The sequence below is a fragment of the Xiphias gladius genome, chromosome 9, assembly GCF_016859285.1.
Source record: "Xiphias gladius isolate SHS-SW01 ecotype Sanya breed wild chromosome 9, ASM1685928v1, whole genome shotgun sequence".
Taxonomy (NCBI): domain Eukaryota; kingdom Metazoa; phylum Chordata; class Actinopteri; order Istiophoriformes; family Xiphiidae; genus Xiphias; species Xiphias gladius.
In genome coordinates this window covers 12989357-13010478 of record NC_053408.1, presented here as the reverse complement: position 1 = coordinate 13010478, position 21122 = coordinate 12989357, and the positions used below count along the sequence as shown (strand labels likewise).

General features: G+C 38.5%; 1 protein-coding gene and 1 long non-coding RNA gene across 3 annotated transcripts; one reads left to right on the top strand and one right to left on the bottom strand.

Annotated features, from left to right (window-relative positions):
* Positions 1–1921: 1921 nt before the first annotated feature.
* On the bottom strand, positions 1922–18875 carry LOC120794014 (carnitine O-palmitoyltransferase 1, liver isoform-like). 2 transcript variants are annotated; one of them, XM_040134544.1, is made up of 19 exons: positions 18732–18875; positions 14841–14986; positions 12776–12915; positions 12006–12177; positions 11397–11498; positions 11029–11166; positions 10722–10799; positions 10054–10161; positions 8777–8861; positions 7166–7361; positions 6879–7067; positions 6648–6753; positions 6435–6551; positions 5223–5387; positions 4944–5072; positions 4552–4707; positions 4301–4414; positions 3930–4022; positions 1922–3644 (listed from the first exon to the last, which is right to left on the bottom strand). In XM_040134544.1, exons 2-19 carry the CDS (start codon positions 14979–14981, stop codon positions 3519–3521), a joined length of 2355 nt encoding a protein of 784 aa, XP_039990478.1. In that variant the 5' UTR covers positions 14982–14986; positions 18732–18875; the 3' UTR covers positions 1922–3518. The 2 variants fall into 2 exon arrangements, with proteins under 2 accessions (XP_039990478.1, XP_039990477.1); XM_040134543.1 differs by lacking the exon at positions 8777–8861 and adding an exon at positions 9436–9523 and having other exon boundaries at positions 18732–18873.
* A 30-nt stretch (positions 18876–18905) lies between these two features.
* Positions 18906–20822, top strand: LOC120794016. Its single transcript, XR_005708077.1, has 3 exons — positions 18906–19008; positions 19328–19398; positions 20747–20822. It is a non-coding gene; the product is annotated as an uncharacterized LOC120794016 (long non-coding RNA).
* The last annotated feature ends 300 nt before the right edge of the window (positions 20823–21122 follow it).

Sequence of the window (21122 nt, the reverse complement as noted above, 5' to 3'; positions counted from 1 at the left end):
AGAAAGACAGAAACTACTGCCTCTAGAGGGTTGAATGTCAGCAGCAACAGCAGCATAGAGGAAAAGTCAAAGCACCTACCTGCACAGGAAAAGAGAAAGATGTTCAATGATGAGGAAAACAAATAAGAGTAACAACGAGAGGGGGGGAGACAGCTTTATATAAGGGGTTTTCTGGGGTTTCCAAGAGGTGACTCGGAATAAAATGTGTGTGTGTATATGTGTGTGTGTGTGTGTGTGGGGGGGGGGGGTATGATTTAGAAAAGCGGGGCAGGGACTGTGTGGATTATGGGAGCATAAGCTGAAGTGTGACAAGCAGGATAAAGAGCGAAGGGCTTGTTGGTGACCTCACAGCTGAAATAAGAGACAAAAAGACAGGTGGCAGAAGAGAGAGAGAGAGATGGGAGACAAATTATAACGAGGCGAAAGCTGGACAGTTTCTCTCAGGACAAAAAAGTGACGCAAAGAGATCCTGTCTATGGTCCTGGATGGAAAGACTCTGAGCATCACTGGCACGTCGGGTCTCCATTGCTAATTGTGCAATCCTGTTATTTATCATGACGGTAAGGCGGAACCTTGAACACTGAACATTCAAGAGAGGAAACTAATTTCAGTGCTCTCCAGGTTTTTCCTCTGCTTTTCACCAACTAATCAATAAAGGACTGACTCTGGGGTTTTTCCCAGGAAGCTGCTCACCCTGATGTTCTGGGTAATCGTTCTTTATCTTTGAATGAAATGCAAAACCGTTTAAACAAGAAGAGAGAAATCTAAAAAATAAGTGACATTTAGTTGAATATTATTGTCTTATTTTCAAGTTTTTCATTATGTACGTGACTATTTTTGGAAATTACATGTAGAGAAGTTTAGATTCCGTGTTTTCACAGAAGTTGGATGTTTTTTTAAGGCTAATTCTGATCATAATTTTCCGACTAAATATCTTAAAATTGTATTGTTTTGAAAAAACAAACAAAAACAAAACAGATATCTGACAGTGTAGAGGAGGTTTTCAAACAGGATTAGACCATAATGGTCTAAAACGGTCCAAAAGGTTGGACCGGAGTGACAGATACTGGGAAAGTGCTCAGCCAGATAATGATGGAGTCTGTTCAACCCCCCCGCAGGCGTGGTGTGACGGAGGTTGTACTAACACACATTCCTTCTCACATTCCTGTTATAACGGTGAGCGTGTAATATCTCATTCTACCACATACCATGTTAGTTATTACATTATTTAAAAAAAATCCATCCTTACCACGATTGTTTTAACAAGGTGAGCGTCTGCATGATGTAATGTTTCATTTCTATTTATTCAACCACAGCAAAAAGAAAACAGACAGAAAAGCCAAAGTCAAATTCAATCTTTAACCTCCATGATTTTGCTGAGTGATGCCATTTTGAACCGAGTAAGTTTTAGTTTATTTCGAAATTTAGGTGTTGCTAATGGTAAAATAATGTTACATTAATGTTGCTTTTTTTAAAACACTGGAAACACAGAAAAGAAGTACAGAAAGTGAATGAAGCCTCCTGTTATAATGTGACATTAAGTCAAGCTGCCACTATGTATGCGCACTTTAGCTGTAAACATAAAAATACTCGAGCTAAAGTGGTAAACATAGCGTGCAAAATCACTACCGAGATAAAACCAGAATCGTTTGGGGAATTTGTACTCTACTGGAACTGAAAACAAAGCTTGATATTTTGAAAGACAGCACACATCCCATTTAAAGCACTGCCCATAGAAAAAGGCTTTCCAACAAAAAAGAATGTTTACAGTCAATTACTCCTCCAGTTTTTATATCCTACAGTCAGTATAGGAGTGATATTTATTTGACTTTGTACATACACATATTATGGATGTTTTGATGGGGTTGATTTTTACATTTTTCATGCTGTCTTTAATGTTTTATGTTCACCCTTATTTCTCATAATTTATTAATAACAGGGGTGCTTTGACCTGCAGAAAAAGGACACAGCACACTTACGGTTAATGCAGTATTGTAGGCGCCAGGTTTTGACATAGTTCGTGGGGAATAACGAGAGGAGATATTTCTGGTTCTGCTGCAATCTGCTGATTTTTGACTGTCCATTGTGAGTCTGACAATCTTATAGGAGTGCAATGCTAAATCAGTGGGGTAGTCCTTTAAGGCAAGAAAAAGAAACACACTTTAGGCCTTTTTTCTGTAAGAATGATTTTATGTTCCCTTGTAATATCGCATTAAAAAGGCTGACAATAGCAATATAATTAAACAACCCCAACTGATCTGTACTGAAAACAAAAAAAGGCAGTAAATCAATGGAGAACAACAGGAATCTGCGTCACTGGCAATGTACCATCCTTCAAATTACATGGCTTGACCACAAAATGTCACTTAACGTGTAACCCACATCTGACCTGCAGCACTGCTGGAGACTGAGTGACACGTCATGCACATAAATATAGTTTGCATTTTTATGGTGCTTGTGTAATAACACAGTGAGGAAAAATAAAATATACAAAACAGATTTATAGATGGCAGAGAAATAACTGGAGTTCATTACAGTACACTTCTTAACTCTTCAAGTTTGAAATGCCTACAACCACTGAAAGAAAAAATGACCAACATCATCTATATGTACAATGTGAATTTGCTTCAAAAAATAAAAGTGATTTCCTGGGTGAGTTACCACTGAATATAATACTAATCAAACAGTAATGCCAACCCATTAATTTAACAGAGCCAAGTCATATCACTACATGTATGAACAGCCTGGAACTCTCAGCAGAGCATCACAATCATGTATGTAAAAAGCAGATTTATACATAATGAGTAAACACTGAGAAGTCACAGACCTCCGACATTTTAAAATACCTGTTCTCACTGTTGCGACCATGTTGCATTCAGATAGTAGAAACTGAAGTCACCTCAACAGTCCTCCACGTTGGCTCTCCATGCTAATTTTCCAAGACTCAAGATTTACTTACAATTGCATTTTCCAAACAAATCCAACAACAGACAATTAGTGGAACAAAAAGTGCGGCCTACCTAATCCCGTCAAAACATACTTCACTTGAATTTATATTATATTCCTCCCTGCAGTAAGGTGATGTTAGGGATTTCTACCCTAACTTTGAGTGGTGCAATTCACACTGGCCTTTTGATAATAAACTAACCATGTCACAATATATAACCTTTTCATTTTGTGTTTATGATGTTTTTTTTCCAACGGTTTACTGTTAAAACAAACTAAACCAGTAACTGTACCGTATTTGAATCCCACCTCTTAATTTCTAATGACTTTTTCTCTCTCTTCACACACCAATCACACAGCTAATACAAACACACAAATACAGATGCACATCAGTAAAAACATCACCTTCATAATACCAGTTTCCCCATGGAGCTGTCTCTTGAATATCATCTCCCTGCCTATAAAATTCTCCCAGTGCAGAAGGAAAAATAACCTGTCTGTCCTCACTTAATAATGTAACATTTTTGCTTGCACACTTTCCCTTCAGCACCCCTTTTCCCCTGAGTAACCATCTACAGGTCTTTCTTGACCTCAGGCCGATTCTCTTCTGTTTTGTGGGGCTCTCTTTGGTTGGGGCTCAGCAGCTTTATCAGGTCGTGCAGGGCTTTTCTGATCTGTGTACCAAACTTATGGGCATCCTTGAAGGGAGACACAAAATTAGGTTTTATATCATCACATCTGCTCTCATCGATCTAAATAATAATAAAGATAAGCCCAAATAACTTTATAAGCACAGGGTTAAAAAAAAAAAAAAAAAGCTGTGCTCAAATTAAAAATATGTTATTGTTATTTGTTTGTTTGTTTGTTTTTATTTATTATTTGTATTATTAGCAGTTATTATTAACGCCTCAACCCCAGGTTGAGGAGTTTATTTTGTTCACTTCCCTTATGCAGCGTAAAATCACTACTTTCCTTTAACTTACAGTGTCTGGACATGAGTGCTTGCACGAGATGTGGAAGTTTATCATGCTGTCTCCCAGAATGTAGTAGGACACCCCATAACCATCATCAGCCACCTGAAATAAATACAAGCAATATTTATACTCATGGCTGCTTTATGAATATCAGAACACAGAGACACTTCCAAAAAAAGGAAGCCCCTGTGTCAAGACTGCAGAAAGTATTGAATGGTATGGTAATTTTCAGACTCTGTGGAGCCATTAAGAGGGGTTGTTTCCATTGCAAAGAAAGACTGAAAGAGTCTCCACTAATGGCAAAGGTACTGTATGATGAAAAATGAATATGTGAGTACATACACAAAACTAATATAATTAAACTGTAGCATTACACTGACCGGACCAAAGCCGCCACCACAGGAGATGTACTCTGGGTGATTGACCATGTCAAAAAGCTCCACCTGCTGGACTGGAGTCTGACTGGTGGACAGCCGCCAGGGCTCAGACAACACCTGAAACACCCACAAGAAGCCAAAACATCAGTTTGCTGAAGTCAATGCTTTATTGGTTCTACTAAAGAAATAAATACTCGCACTGAACTGGACTGATATTATTTATCTGATTAAAGTGACAAAGGGAAGAAATAAACCTCTTTCAAGAAAGGAGACTCCACTCCGAGGTATTTGGAAACCACGTAGAGGCAAAAGAGGTGTCTGTCGATGCCAGCTCCAGTCATGGCCATGCGGTATAGATTCTGGTGCTTTTCTGACGCTGCACGGAACAAACGCCTGCACACATCTGCTGCCTGGTGGAGAATGGCATGAGCGGCATGACTGCTTTGCATAGCACACATTAAAAATAGACACTATGATTTATGTGAGGAAAATAGTAATGAGACATCATCATTAGTAATGCAGGCGTATTTTCATAAGAGAACATGAAATTATCCCCTTTGTAGTAACTGTTATATACTCCACCCAAAATGTACTCAAACACTGTACAAAAATGATGAAAATAAAGAGACAGTTTCACTGGTCTCACCTCTCCACCCTCCAGAGCTTGGACGAAGGCACTACTCTCACTGGTACAGGAGCGAACAGTCTCGGTCCGGCCCTCCCTGAACAAACGTGTCATGGAAGCTTCGTACGTCAGACAGAATGTGCCCCGGTCCTGGAACGCAGAAACAAAACTCACATGCAACAGATTATACTGATAATACTGTCTTCAGATCCAGTGACCTGGACTACAAACAACAGACTGCCCTTGTGTTGATTATGTAAGTGTATGTTTGTACATCTCTTCTACTTCAGAGAGGCTCACCCTGTAGTAGGCCAGCTGAAGAGCCATTTGAATGAAGGCATCTGGGCTGACTCGACACTTCTTGACCTTTCCTTTGCCAAAGTCTTGGAAGGAGAAAACGTGGAAGTCCACATCATCAGCCAGGGCCTGGGCCACTGCCAAGGACTGGGAGATCTGCTCCTCACACTGAGACAGACATATCCAAATGGTTAACATCAGCAAGATGAGATTGTATAACAATTGCAACTGTGGTTTAAAAAAATAACCCATACTTCCATATTGTTTCAGATACGTTTTATATGTCACATTAATTTGAACAAGTAATATATGTATCAACTGGCTACATTCTTGTCTTTTCATCCCATGTGGTCATTTTCAAAATGAACAACCTGTCAATGACATATTGACAGGTTGCAAAAACAACAATGCATGGCACTATGCGTACAACTGAAACCTTAAATAAACTTTTTTTTAGACATTTTTTGCAATTATGCTTATTTGCTTTCTTGCTAAGGGTTGGATGAGAAGATCTACACAACTCATGTTTATATGCTTAATATGAAGCTAGCTAAGCTGGAGTGTTGTCATTACTGTAGGGTGCCAGGCAACAAGATGAAACCCCAGGAAGTAACTGCAAGAAATAGTTTCTTTTTTTTTTCTTTTCTTTTTTTCTTTCAACCAATCTACTTCTTTCCTCCTGCTTCCGCTATTCATGCTAAAGTAGGCTACCAGCCTACTATGGGTGTAGTATTTAAAAATAGTATGTTTTTGATGTTTTCTTTTTTGTTGCTTTTTTTTAATTAAAAAGCTTACTGTTTTGGATTCTTTACTATTTTGACACCGTTACTATATATAACTTCTAGGTTTGTCATTATGCAAATAAATCTGCTAAACCATCCATTCTAATGATACATGTTGCTTGCTGCTATATTTTTGGTGATATCAGCATCATCTGGTGATGCTTTGAAAGACAAAATTAAAATAAAATGTCTGCATGCTACAGTGCCTACTTAAAATTGGAATAATTTAATTTGGAGTAATTGTGATCTTATAGGTTCACTATAAGCATAATATAAATTATGATGTTTACAGTACATGCATTATTTCAAAACAGACTTCTTGATGCATGTATTAAAGGTCAATTTGCATTGTTGTTGACAGGGGAGCAAGAACCTGTGTTCTTTAGCTAAAGAAGAAAAGGATTTAAGGATACTGTGTGAACAGATGACTAACTTCTGGAGGGATTTCCCAGTTCAGCTTCTGTGGTTGTGGTAGTGATGAATCCACGTCTCCTTTGCAGTGACCCTCTGTATTGTAACCCAGCTGGAAACTGTCGATGGCCAGGGTGTACTGAAAAGACAATTAAAAAAACAATTAAAAGTGACAGCCTCTTCTCAGGGCCAGATGACAACAGTGTGCAACATACTTTTCTTTCATTCTCTTTACCTCCCATAAGTGTGCTAACACTGGTGCGTCAGCCCACGAGTGCTCTCCATTTATGCCATTCTTTCCATTCTTGTAGTAAACAACTGAGAAGGACTTGTCAAACCACCTGCATGACGACCCAAGATAATGTCTGAATGCTATATGGAAAATTCCAGCAATTCAACAACATAGCAGGAAAAACGAGTTAGCGTATTAGTTCACAAGGCAGTAATCAGTTTAGTGAAAAATTACCTGTCATAACATTTCCCATGCAACAAGGACTTGGCATAGCAATCTAAACTGGCCACAGGGTCATCTCCCAACATGCCCTGTTCATCATCATCCAGGGTCACAAAGAAGGCAGCTCTCTCAATGCAGTCCAGAGAGCGTTTATTGACCCCACTGCTGAAATACTTCATCCTGGCTTTTGCCCAAGGAATTCTGGGAAACATTTCAGAGGAAATTGGTGAGATTATATTAAGGATGTAGTGTGCTGTATGGTCCATGTGATTTAGACACTGGAGGCTTGTCAAGCTGACCTGTCTCCAGCAGTCAGGGCACCGAGTTTGGCCTCTCCTTTGGATGGAGGTGAAGGGTCGTCAAGAATCCTCTGAATCTGGAATTCAATCTCCCTAGGGGAAAGGAGTCTGCCTGCCTGGTACACCCTCAGACGAAAGTAGCGACCCCTGTGGTATACCACTATGTAGTCACTGTCCTGCCAATGTTGTACAGTATCTTCGGATATATAAAAGAAAGTAGGAAAAAAGCTGAGAGCAAAGTAAATATTTTGTTATTGAGTCAAAAGCCCAAATTTGGTGTGAATTTCTGCAATTTAGAGTAGATGGTGGTGAAGTTCAAAACAAGACCATGTCATGGAAACAAAAATACATCATAGATGATGCACTTAATTTAGGGATTTAGATGTGCCTCTAGCTGAGATTTATTCAGAACCTCATCATTTTGTCTACCCTACTGCCATGGATTTTTCTCACATTCATGTCATTTACCTATAGGACTGCATTCATTTTCAAAAATTTTACCCTTAATTTAGTTTTAGTTGGGATGCACACAGCAACTGACTCTGCAACATGCCCTTGTGACATTAATTGGATAAAATTATATAGCAAAAAAATATTCTAAATATATTTTTAAACTAAAATCTAAGTACTTTGACAACAAGTCTATACTTTTGCCTGTAATATTATGCGACCACAAGGCTGTCCGCTTAACCGTCAGAATCAGGGAACCAGCAACAGTTTAACTTCGCTTACTGACTACAGTTGCAGTCCCCTTGAGTGAGGTACTTAACCCTCCTCTTGCTCTGGTGTAGTTACTTACTGGCCTCATACAGAAAAATGTATTGCTCTGGGCAGCTCCAAATAAAATACGTTTGAATATAAACATTTTTGGAAAACAGGAACACTTCTTTACCACTTTCCACTAGGTAAAGGTAGACAAACAACAATTTCAACCACACAGGTAGACACCTGAGATATTTTCACAACATCCCTGACCCACCCTGTTAAAATATTCAGCATCATTTGCCAGAAAGAAGTGGACAAATGTTTTGTGGAGTGACATGGGAAGGATGTTGGTTGTGTGATCTGACTCCACTCTACCAAAAAGACAACAAACCTGAGCGATTAAGGCCCAAACCATATGCACAAACTTGACACACTGGCGCACACTTGACTGCACTGAATTCAGATGAACATTGAAACATCTTCAACTTCACAATATAACTCCAGCAGTTATTAATCTAGCCTACCTTGTGCAACAAGGAAGACTGAGATGACTCTAAACGGATAGCTTAAGGCCTATTTAGCAAATGGAGGAATGAAAACATACTGTAGGAGGCCTGCATGAGTAAAGATCAGTGTTGTATACTGAGAGCAGGGATGCAATTTGTGTTTCTCTCCTTTGCGGTTTCTGATTTGAAATGACTGACAGGGTGACCATCAAGATGTTGGCTCATTAACATGATGGACAATGAACATTTACTGTGTATGAGACAGGGATGTATCTTATCCTAAATTATTAATTATACACTGTAACAATGTTAAGCACATTTGTATTGTCATCAAACTGGTTTTAACATTTAGACATCTACAACTTAGATTAGCCCAGTTGTGTAAAAATATAAATACTACCTGTTAGAGTTCCAGGGATTCGACAAGTGTCAAACATCCGCTCAAACTGATAGGAACAGCAAGGAACTGCAGACCTCAACAACCACTGAGTAGGATAAAGAAGGATGGGCCAGTACAAAAACAAAGTATGGGCGAGAAAGAGAGGAAACAAAAGGGATCAAAGAAAAAAAAAAAAAAAGGAGTTTTGGGATGAAATAGAAAAGAAACCAGGGAGAAAAGAAACAAGAAAACAAAAATGTGTGGACAGAAGAAAATAGACATTAGTTACAACAGAACCTTCCCAGAAACCCAGACAGACCTGAGATGACACCAGAAGGTAAGATGAGACAAATGGAAGATGACAGGATGGGCTGTACAGCAGACATATTCTGACTCAGTGAATCACAGATGCCTTGCTTCAGGGGACCATACACACTGATGAGCACACACACACTTACACTATCTTTCACACAATTTTCTATCCCACGCTTAAACTCCAGAGGGTTCAGACACCTTCAGTATCGCTCATCATTTCTGCAGCAGTGGTGTGTTAGCATCACTTCCCTTTGGACGTTAACTGCTCATGTTCAGGCAATATTATGTATCATATATCAGCACTGTGAGAAACACCACGTTGCCACAGTGTGTGTCTATGTGTGTGTACATGTCAGTCTCTTTACCGGTCTCCTCTCCAGGAGTGCGTGTGGTGTTGAATATCCTCTCACACTGAGCTGCACACAGAGGAATGACAGTGCCTGGTATACGACTCTGGGAAACAGAGGAGAAGATGAAGGCAAAGGCATAGGGAGAAGAACAGAGGAGAGCAGTGGAGAAAAAAGGAGAGTCAAGCAAAAAGAAAGAGATTTTTTTTTTTTTTTTTTAAAAGAGCGAGAGGAAAAATGAGGAGGTAAATAAAAAGAAATCAAGCGATCGAAGGAGAGGTACAAAGAGTACAAAAGGAAGGATTGAGAAATGAGCATGGTATGAGCCCATGAGGGAGATGTCTTCACATAATCTAACGTAAACAGTCAAGACACACAAACACTGATGGATCGATGTTAATCTCATAGTCAAAACACAATCAAAACACATATTAGACGTATGGCCTCATACGTCTACTGTAATATTCATATTACCCATGAACATAATATTTTGTTTTTCCACAACAAAATATCCCAATGTCTCAAAATTTGAGACATTTTATTAACAAGTCTTCGGTTGCCATAGCTAAAGAGACATGAATAATGAATGTCTCTATGTATATTGTGCAGCTAGGGATGACTGGTTGCTAAACTCACAGGTTTAATCTCCTCTTTGTTTAGTTTGCGACGGTACAGGAAGAATGCGTGAATGCTGTTGCCTGCCCTGGCCGCCTGGATGGGCGTGGGTGTCACGTACAAGAAGTCCTGGGGAGAGAACGAACACATACAGGAAGTCAGGAGGAGGATGAACGAGCGATATTATCCAAACAAAATAACACATGAGCACACCTGGGATTAAAAGATCACGTTTGAGTCCTTGGAGAGGTTCTGCATTAGAAATAGAATTGCTAATGTGCTCTGGTCAACACAGGAACGATTTTACATGTAATAGGCTTGAGGGGTAAGCTAATGTTATGTTATAAAAATCACATACAGTAAAAGCAATGTTCAAATCAAGGGATTAATTATTACCACCTGTGTAGCTCCAGAACGTGGATATAAACTAGAGTGTTGTTGAAAAGGAACATAAATTGATGGCAGCAAAAAGTACCTGTCTTAGCCTAGTAATCCATTATTACATTACATTATCCATTATTTTTCCCTTCTCATGCCAAATAGTTGCCCACAAATGATTCAAAGAATGAATCCTTAAATATCTCAAAGGCCATATAACATCATATATTCAGCTTAAGTAATCCAAAGTGAGGACCACACCATGTGGAAAGGAAAATTCTTAGAGGAAATATATACAGAAGTTTTCATACCATGCCATAGTAGTTACTGTTGACCATGATTGGGCTTCGTCCCCGTAGGTAGATGTATTCCTCCCACCAGTCACTAACCTAAAACACATGCACACAAAAAATCTTAGTGAGAAAGCTAATATTGCAGCCAACTATCAGTCACACCCCTTACTTATGCAGAAAAGATGAATTAACTAAAACCACAGACCCTCACAAAGATATGCATTTTAATGGAATTTTAAATTTCCTTTGGACTGCTTTGAATTGGACATTTAAGTGACGTTTGAAGTAGCCACACTTAACCAGAGTATTGTGGTCAACCACTTACGTAGTTGGATGCCCAGAGAGCTTTGAGTTTGAGGTACCACTGCAGGCGGTTACCGAGGCTGCTCTCGAACTCTGCGGCCAGCTTTGTCATACGTTCATACTGCATATCATCCATCAGGGGACGCACGGATTCCAAGTACTAAACCAGAGACAAATGCTAATTAAGCCACAATTCAACTGAAAATTAACAAGCATTATTTTACAGAAATAAAATTAGAAACAGGATAAAAACAGTTTCATAAATTTACAAATGCAAAGGATATTTGGTCCAAAAGAGGCAGAAAATGATGAATGTGAGAAACTGATCCATCTGTTTTATGGTCAGTAATCAGCGTGTTGTCATATCCTCTGCTTCATGTGACGTCTCACCCTCTTGACTGTGTCCTTAATGGTGGGCACAGGCAGGTTTGGCAACGAACCCTGGTAGCTGTAGAGTAGAGGCTTTCTGCCAGAAAAGATCCGCACCAAGGCCTAGCAAAAACACACAAGCATATACACACACTCAAATATTTAAGTGACAACATATCTATGTTTTATTTTTTCATCAAGTAGTTTTTCAGAATATCATATATAATAATAAATCTATTCAAAAAAATAAGGTGATATAAAAATACCCTGTGCAGCGAAAAAAAAAAATCTTATTATTTACCTATTTATCACTTCACTATGTAACTGGAAACATTTTCTGAATAAGAGGACAACGTTCACTATAGAAGTAAAGTAACCAGTGCTTTCTTGGAACATAAAACATGAACATTTTGTAGTATGCTGACATAAAAACTATTTTGCTACTCTTAAAAAAAAAAAAAAATGACAGTAAAAAAACAAATTTGATGGCCTTCTGATTACATTACACTGTGCTAACTGGAACTGGAACTTAACAACAGCATATAAACATGTCACTATTCAGAGACACCAAAGATTACAGAACTGAGGAACAGTGAAAGTTGTATTTAAAAAATGTGGAACAGCACTGACCACCCAGACTTTGGTGGTGTTGGACATCTTGCCGTGTTGCTCGAACATCCAGCGGTGGTAGGAGAGGAGCTGCTTGAGGCACAGGCGCATGGTGAAGATGAGCAAGAGCCATAGCATGGTGCTGAAGAGCACTGCTGACACCACTGCCTGACACTGGGTACTCATTGACTGGCTGGGAATGGTAGGAGAAGGTGGATAGATGGATAAAGGGGAAAGGGAGACAAAAAACAGTGAGTGAAACAAATGACAGAATTAAAAAAAAAGAAATTGAGGGAAGATGACCAGGCATAAAGAGACCAAATATAAAGATGGGTGGGAAGAGAAACGACAAGTATTAATTAATAATATATTAATTACAAGAGCTAGCTGTTTAACAATGGTAATAACAAGCTAGGAAATCTAAATCGAATTTGTCGTATTTTAATCTTGTCAAATCAGTGCTGTGGGCAATATCCCTTCACTTTAAAGTGAATGCATAATCGAGTTTATATGATAACAGCAGGGGAGAGGAAGAAACAAGAAGGGGAGCATACTGTAAAAAATTAGACAAAGATAAAGATATTACAGAAGACTATGAAAAAGGAAGAATGGGAAGGAGTGAGGACTATGTAGACCCCACTAAAGATGTCCTATATATACTGTATACTGTCCTCTCCGTGACACAATGAAAAATCAGGGAAAAGGAACATTTTGCGTCTGCAGGGCTGTCTGGTTAATCATAAGTTTTATCATTAACTGTTACCACTTCATGGAGTCGTGAGATGTGTTACCTGACAGGTAGGTGCTCCTGTATCTTGGCTATGAGGCCCATGGAGGGGTCAGAGCGAGTGTACATAGTAGCCAGGATTGCTATGACCACAAAAAGCCAGGAGGAAGGGCTGGCAGGATATACCCCTGTTATCACACTGTTCTGTTAATGTCAGAGAAGAGAGATTAACTTTAAATCCCATTCTTCCTGTTTACAATCAGTACATTGACATGCACACTGATAATTCAGTTATGATTAGATTAAGGTAATAACTTACATGTTAATGCGTTATTCTGATTGTCTTAACTGAATTTAGCACAGGTCCAGATATTAACCTGATCTACACAACAAATTTCTGGTAATTTAACCGTTAGTTTAAGGCTTTTGCAGCAGTAACGTTGCTTTTGCAATACTACTTTAATTCTTATTAACACTGCTTCTGTAAATGAATGACTGACGACAACGAAGATCACACAAAGATATTAAGACTGTGTCATAATATGTGACATTCATTAATGATTGATATTAAGTCCACACATTATGATAACAAAAAACTCACAGAGCAAGCTGCAAGTCTTTTTATTTTTTAGGAGCATCCTAGTATACAGGATTACACAAAACAAAAAAACTGAAAACAAAACATTTCAAATTAATAATTACATATGATATAAAATGACAGCAATTTAATTTTCATTGTTAAAAGACTACAATTAAAACAAGACTTGGTCAAAACCTAGAATGTGGCTGGACCGCCCTTTATCTGTTTGTTTCTTTCCTACTCTCTGTGCTCACATATACACTATTTTAATACAGCTGTATTCCCCATAAAGCTGTGCTCATTTACATGTTTTTCTGTTTCTGTTGTCAGACAATGGAACAACTACAAAATAGTGACTGAAACACGGCCTATTAAGACTACATGTTAACCAGCAGTCACTTTCAAGCCATTTCCAGTCTGCTACTTTGCACTGCTAAAATCCTGATTTTATAACCATGACGCCGTCTGACAAAATCACCATACATATTAGTTACAGTAAACGGCAATGCTTTAATTTTGGCTAAATTTACTTATAAAGTTATCACTCACAGAGAAAGTTAGAAGCTCATTCACATGTGTCAGCTGCCGTGCGGTCATATAGAATGAGACGCATAGAGAGGTGTGGTCTGGAGGGTAAGCCGGACCTTGCGCTCGCTGGGCAATATTGACGACTCTCTTCTACGGAAATTAGCTAAGGTTTGTCCAAAACGTTGCAGGATTTGTTGCTAGGTACATTTGTGAGCAAACGTCGCTAAAAGGGTGTGAAAAGTCAGTAAATCTAGCGACAAAGACGCTAAAATGGCAACAGTGCCAGTAAACACCTTCCTGATGACACAATAGAGATTGTTTGCACCTATTTATTTTGAAAGAGCAAGTGCCAATGATGTAACTTCAGCACTTAGTCACATGGCCTTCAGCTGACCAATGGTGTAACTTTATCACGCACCCAGTCAGTCAGTCAATCACAGACTTTACCATTTACAGGGCCCCGCTCTTGCAGTCCAGCCAACAATTAAAGGCAAGAACTAAAAATGAAAGCTCTTGCATTCAGCCTGTCAATATTTCATTGACTTAAGTACAAGGTTAAGTAACCTTATGACTCTGCCAAGTTTAAGTTTATTCTTAAGGTTATTTGTATGGATTCATTTGTATTTGTATGTTCTTTGCAAGGTACAAAGATACTAAAAATTGATTTTCCCCGGTTAGTTTTAAAGGAATCCTCCAATAAAAGTTTGTGTTTTTAGCACTCACCGCCTACAGACTAGGAAAGCAAAAAACCTCAAAAAAATTAGTAGAATGAGCAGTTAATGAACAACACCATTAACCACAATATGGACAAGCCAACAGGACAGTGTACGTGAAAGATTCCTCAACATTTATCTCTGACACAGATTAAGTGCTGAGAGGAGGAAAAGCAGTAATAACTAGAATGAAGAGGTACAATGTAAACATGGCTGTGATTATTACAGAAAGTTTTGGGATGCAGACATGAACACATGTATGCATGAACAAACAAAACAGACAACAGGTGTGACAAGAGGGGAGATACCTTGAGTCTGATGATACGCTTCTTCCAGGAGCGCACACCAGAGAGGTAGATCTCAGTGAGGGCCTGGTGGGACAGCTGCAGATCAATGCCCTCTGGGGTGACTGTAAACTGGAAGGCCACCGCCTGGTGGGCTTCTGCCATGATTACTGTGCACAGAAACACGAAGTGAAAAACCTCAAACACCTTAGACATAACAATATTAATGAACTATTCACCTCCAAAATGGAAATCATTCACATATATTAAACATTCTTAAGTTGTTATTGGCAATATAAACTTGCAGGATTTGTAAATATTTGCGGTTTAACATGATTGTAAAAGACCTAATATACATCTCAAAGTAGTCCTTAAATTCAGAAATAATGAACAGCATCAATTTCTGTAACAAAAATGAATGAATTCTTCTGTCAGACAAGAAAGAAAATTCTTAGCTTGATTGCTCTAGTAAGGGTATTACTTTGACACCAAGAGCACTCTCTCACTGCTGTTCAGTAGAGGAAGTCTTGCCTGCTCTTGGGAGTTTGTGGTTAAAACAATACATAATACCTCTGACGAGACCTTGCCTGTGACATTAAGGCAGATTACAGTGAGGGGCATGTGGGTAACAAAATCTCACCAGCTGCCTTTTATACAATGAAATGACCCACTTAATAACAGGACACTGAGAGCTGCATGCAACCTATCAACAAGAAAAATAAAGAATGGCCAAAAGCAACATTCCTTACGCTTTTTTAATTGTGATCACAATACATACATGTACCCAAACTGCAGCAGCTGATGGGAAACTGAGCCCTGAAGGTGGTAGCAAGTGCTGTGAGGTCACTTACAGATGATTCCTCAAACTGATGATGTATTGCAAAGTTTGTTCCATGTATGCCAGGCAAAACACACCCATCTTATGCATGACCATTTTTAAGAGAAGCAAACATTATTTATGACCCCTTTCAAATGCAAAGTCAGCTTGAAATTGATAGAGTTTAATGGGAAAGCGCTGACTATCTGCTGATCTGATTAGGGTTTTTTTGTTTTGTTTTGTTTTTAACGCAATTACTGCTTCTCTTCACAAAGAGAATTGATTTTCCTCCAAAAATAGGTTATTGATAATGCCCTGAGGTTTAGTCACTCTGACACTGGACTGCATCCATGTGGAGGCTACATCTGCTCTTATTGTGTGTGTCTAAATATGGCAAACACACACACAAACCCACATTCCCTCATCATCCCCAGGTCCCATTGAGGTTCTGCTCTTTAGGTCAGATTTGGCAGATACAGTCGTGCCTGTGCCAAGAACTAACAGCAGTAAATATCAGCGTCTTTCTTTCAGTGCCAGAACAGACAACACAAATGCTCAGTTTGAAGGAGCAGCTTTAAATGCTGGAAATGCTTAATCTACACTGACAGTAATCCTCTGCATCTCTGCAACTTTGATTCCCAATTTTAGAGCTTATATTTTTACAGGAAAAAAAAAAGACTGCCAGACAATGATACAGCTTAACAATGATATTTTTATTAGGCTACAGGTATAGTAATAGAGTAATTAATAAGGGGAGTAGGCTATAAATAGTAAAGTCTGTTTTAGGATGTTATAGTTTAAAGAAAACAAATGGTTTGTCTGAGGAACTGACACAAGCATGTATTTTTTTTACTTGCTCCTACCTTTGCATTTTGATCTTCGGATCAGCAATAGACAGTGAGTTCAAAGCCGGAAGTGTGGACAAAGGAAGACAGGCCAGTTTGTGTAAACTAGATAAAAGGTAAACACCCCTGAGGCATTTAAATCACTACAAAGTATAAGCAAAATACATGGAGCATGGAAGACCATAGGAATACCCAATGCACCAGACCTGAGACACATATTTCAGGTCTGATACCTAACAAAACAGAGACATGGTTACTGCCACTGCTCACTAACCTATGATAAAAGATTTTAGTTCTAGTGCATAGAAGGAAACTTCTAAAACTATTAACTAAGAGTTCTGCAAATTGTTGTTTTGTTCAAGGGAGATCCAGTCCTCAACCAAACAAAAAATATTGCATCTAGTCTTTTCGTGATATGCAAGTGATTTCAGTTTTATGTGAAACATATGTTGAGTAAGTTGAGAAAAAAATATTGCCTGGACTACTCAAAAGTTACCGTTTGTTTTATGGCCTTTTGCCATCCAAGAACAAACAGTTCCAAGTAAGAGTTACTGGAACTTCACAAACCCACAGCAGTGAGAACAGTTTTGTTCTCAGTGTTTTATCAAGCTTTCCCTTATCATAACTTATCTTTACTAACCGTTTCCTGCCAGTCTGCCCGACAAGAAATTAGTAGAAGATCAAGTAAAAATGTAATATCCTGAGGTTATTGTTATTATACTCACATGGCAGAAGCATTCACATAATTTCAGACACACAGATTAGAAAATGATATCACGATAAAATATAACAGATTTGAATGTAAAATCAGATATTGTTTACGTCAATTAAGTAATTCATGGTTGGAATCGTGTTAACTTATCGTCTGATATTAGGTAAACTGGCCATTATTTGGACATAATTTTTGATTCTGACCTCTCCTTCAATGGAAAAGACTAGGTTTAATCTTGTCAGTACTTTAAATCCCTATGCTCAGGGCTCAGTCAGAGAACGTCTCCAGCTCATACCAGATGCTACTTTTAACCAATTCTAAAACAAGTGATCATTGTACTAACCTAGAATGTCTTCACTGGTCACACACACTGTAGCTTTAAAGTAAATTTCAAAATTTTACTCACAACATTAAGGGCTCCTTATTACGGTAAATGGTAGTCTCTTATCAGCCTGACATCCCCAGGCAGGGAACTCTTTGTTACTCATATGGCACGTGTCATTACTAAAGGTGACTTGGCCTACACTGTTCAGTCTTTCACTGTGGAGGTCCCTAACTATAAAGCTGTACCGAGATTACTATCATTTTTAAAATCAAACTTTATGACACTTTAAGATATGCTGGGTTATTATTGGGTGTTTTGAAAAACTTTGTAATTTTGTTTTGGAAATATTTATTACCCCCCGACCCCCCACCCACACACACCAAAAAAAAAAAAAACCCACTCTCTCTCTCTCTATATATATATATATAAGTTGTTGTCCTTCAGTGGCGGCATTCAGGGTTGTACACTGTTAAGTCATTAACACATGTACCAAACATTTTAACTAAACAGAAGTCAAAGTTTCCTCTGTGCTACTGTAAGCCCGTATCTTATTTACTGTTGATGTTTTAAGAGGCAAGGAAGGGCAGCGCTGTGCATGCTCAGCCTTTAACAAGCAGAAAACTTCTGGCTGGAAGGAGATCACATGTAAACTCTATAGAGAAACACTAGTAAAGCCACACACTGCACCATTGACTATATAAGACATATGGGACAATTTCCCAAAATAAGTCAGCAAACAAAACAAGTAACAGTTAAAATGACACGCCAGCCCTTTCAGCAAAATCAGCCCAAATTTGAGAAAAAGGGTTATTATAACTTAGCTGATTTAACTAAAATTTACATCTTAGTGCTACAACAGATACACGTCCTGTTCAGTCGTGAACGCAAAGCAAAAATTTTATTCAGCTGTAGTAACAGTAATATTAGCTTTACGTATTTATTTATCAACCTCGTATATTCATTACTATATCTGTTACCCTCACTCTAATGTTAGCTTTAATGCTACAATTACGGAAAGCCAGTTGATGGACATTAACGCTAGCTGACGTTTTAACTGCACTAGGTTTGGAAAATTAACGCTAGCTGCTGCTATTGCCGCTAGCCGAGCCCCACACTAACGGCTGCTGATATGGCTTCTTAGCGTCCATGGAAAGATGCGACTGTTTGTATCTTCACTGCAACGCAGTGCAAAATTTTCAGAGCCATGTTAGCATACCTGTTGTTGTTTACGGGAACAGAAATGTCGGGGACCCAGAGACACGGGAACGAATTGTTAACTTCTGAAGTCGACCAAGCGGCCGGTGCTGTGGGGTCGGCCCTCCTCTCGTCCCTCGCCTGAACCGCAACAGAAGCTCGCCTGGAAGGGGCCGATGCTGACTTCACAGACTATGGGAAACCTCGCATTCACGCAGAGGCAGTGAGTTCTCTGATGCCAGGCTTTCGCGTTTAACCGGAGGGAGTATGAAAGCTCATGTCAATAACCTATGAGAAAAGTAATAACTTATTTGACCTTCCATGGAATATACGGTGTTTTTAACGCGTGGTTATCATATTTTCCCATAAATTCATTAACAAATCCGTCACGTAGCTTACCTGTTTTCTATAGTAAAATTAAAAAATAATGCCAAGCTTTTCTTGTTACAATGTCATTTTTATATTTGATACTGTGATGAATAACGCCAATATATGAGTATTGTACACATTTCCAGTCCTGACAAAAAAAAAAAAAAATCTTAAGCCTATTTACGAGATTCTTCTGGAGCTTTCAACTGCTTTTCAGGATCTTCCTTAGCAATCGTGTTATAATGGTAGGTTTTCTGATGTGGAAAAACTCCATTTGTCAAGGAACATCATAAGATGATCGAAATCTCCAGGAAAACGTAGTAAGTCGAGCTTGAGCATTTTTTTTTTTTTTTTTTTGCCAAATTACTTTGTCCAAGGTCAAGAATGAACTTTTGTGCTTAATTTCAGAGTTACTTTGCTATTTTTTTATCGTGTCTGAGAATAGTGACCATTTGGGTTCATGTTATTTTTATATTATTTGATGTTACAGCAAATAATACAAATAATGCTTATGCCGAATAGTGAAACTATTTTATGCTGCAACCTTCTCAGCATTACTGCAAGGTAAACTAAACAGCCACTTAAAATGAACACACACCATTTTAACCCAGAAACTAAATACACACACATGAATTTAGGGTTTATTATTGTAACCATAACAATAAGGTGGATCTCTCTTTATTTTGACCATCAATTCAATCATAATTGTTCTTTTTATCACAGGCAATAGTTATAATAGTGCACTTTTTATATTTAAATTATGATACAGACATTTCTTTTTTTAAACACCTTATTCTACTGACCCTTATGAATGGAGAATAGTTTACAATCTTAGCCAGAGTTGGGCCAATGAAAGTGAAGGTGATGTGGTGATGAGACAGATGAAACTGATGATGGTGAGCAATCATAAAGTGTGTACGGACAGTGAGGCAAACAACTTCGTACAGTGTCTCTTGTGACGATGGCTACACAACAGGTTGAGAGGCAGACAGACAGGTCAAAGGGACAAGGCATAAAAGCAAGAGATGAAGCGAACTAGCAAGCATTCAATGCACGTGAGATAAATTATGTGCCTGTTAGGGCTAGGCAATGTTAATTAATTTAATATTCTTGGGTAAGTCAAAATCTCTGTACCTACTCAGCTCAAAATGCATCAGCTGCAAAGTTTTCAGCTCACTCTCCATCAGCCTTTATCCACCCGTCTCACACACACATTACAGTTAACAGAGATAAGCGTGATAAAAGAGATGTGAGCTATAAACAAAGATCACTAGAGAAGTAGGACTTGTCAGCACTGCTATCAAAGCGCTCAAAAAGAGTGGGTAATGAGAAATGAAATAGAACAGGTTTCTTGAATTGGCTCTTGATATATTTCTGTTGGCATAAAATCTAGTTTGTAAACAAATACCTGACACAAACAACCATGTGACCAAATAAATATATAAATAGATAAATAAAAATAAATAGATGGATAGATAAGTGGACAAATATAAAAACAAAAAAATACCATTAAAATAAACAACTGTAGCACTGTGTATCTCTCTGAAAACATTCTGCACTTTTGTTGCATATTGTGCTGTATGGAAGACTGGTGATGAACATCGACTAGTCTGAAAGAGTACAGGAGTAATACATGACTGTCTGAGCTGCTACGTCTGTTTGTTGAAGGGAGCGACTCTCTGTGATGAGCGTGGGTGCAGTGATGGACTACTTGGCTTGTTGGTGAACACTGAACTGAGGAGCGTGGGGTTAGGACACTCTTTGCTTGCTTCCCATTCTGAAGTCCTATTCAACAAGGAACTGACATCGCAAGCCTTTAAAGTCCGGCATTATGAAAATGTCCATTGATGAATTTCTTTTGTGTATTTTTTTTTTCTTTTCGTTTTATTTTGTTCTGAGTCAGTACGTGAATACTATGGCAATAGGAGACAAGCTCGACAAGAAAGGTGGCTTCTGTTTGATCCACAGGTCAGGAATGCTCTTCTCATTCAATCTGGGCACAAACAGCTGTGATGAGGTTCATGAAACTATTCACGTATAGTGT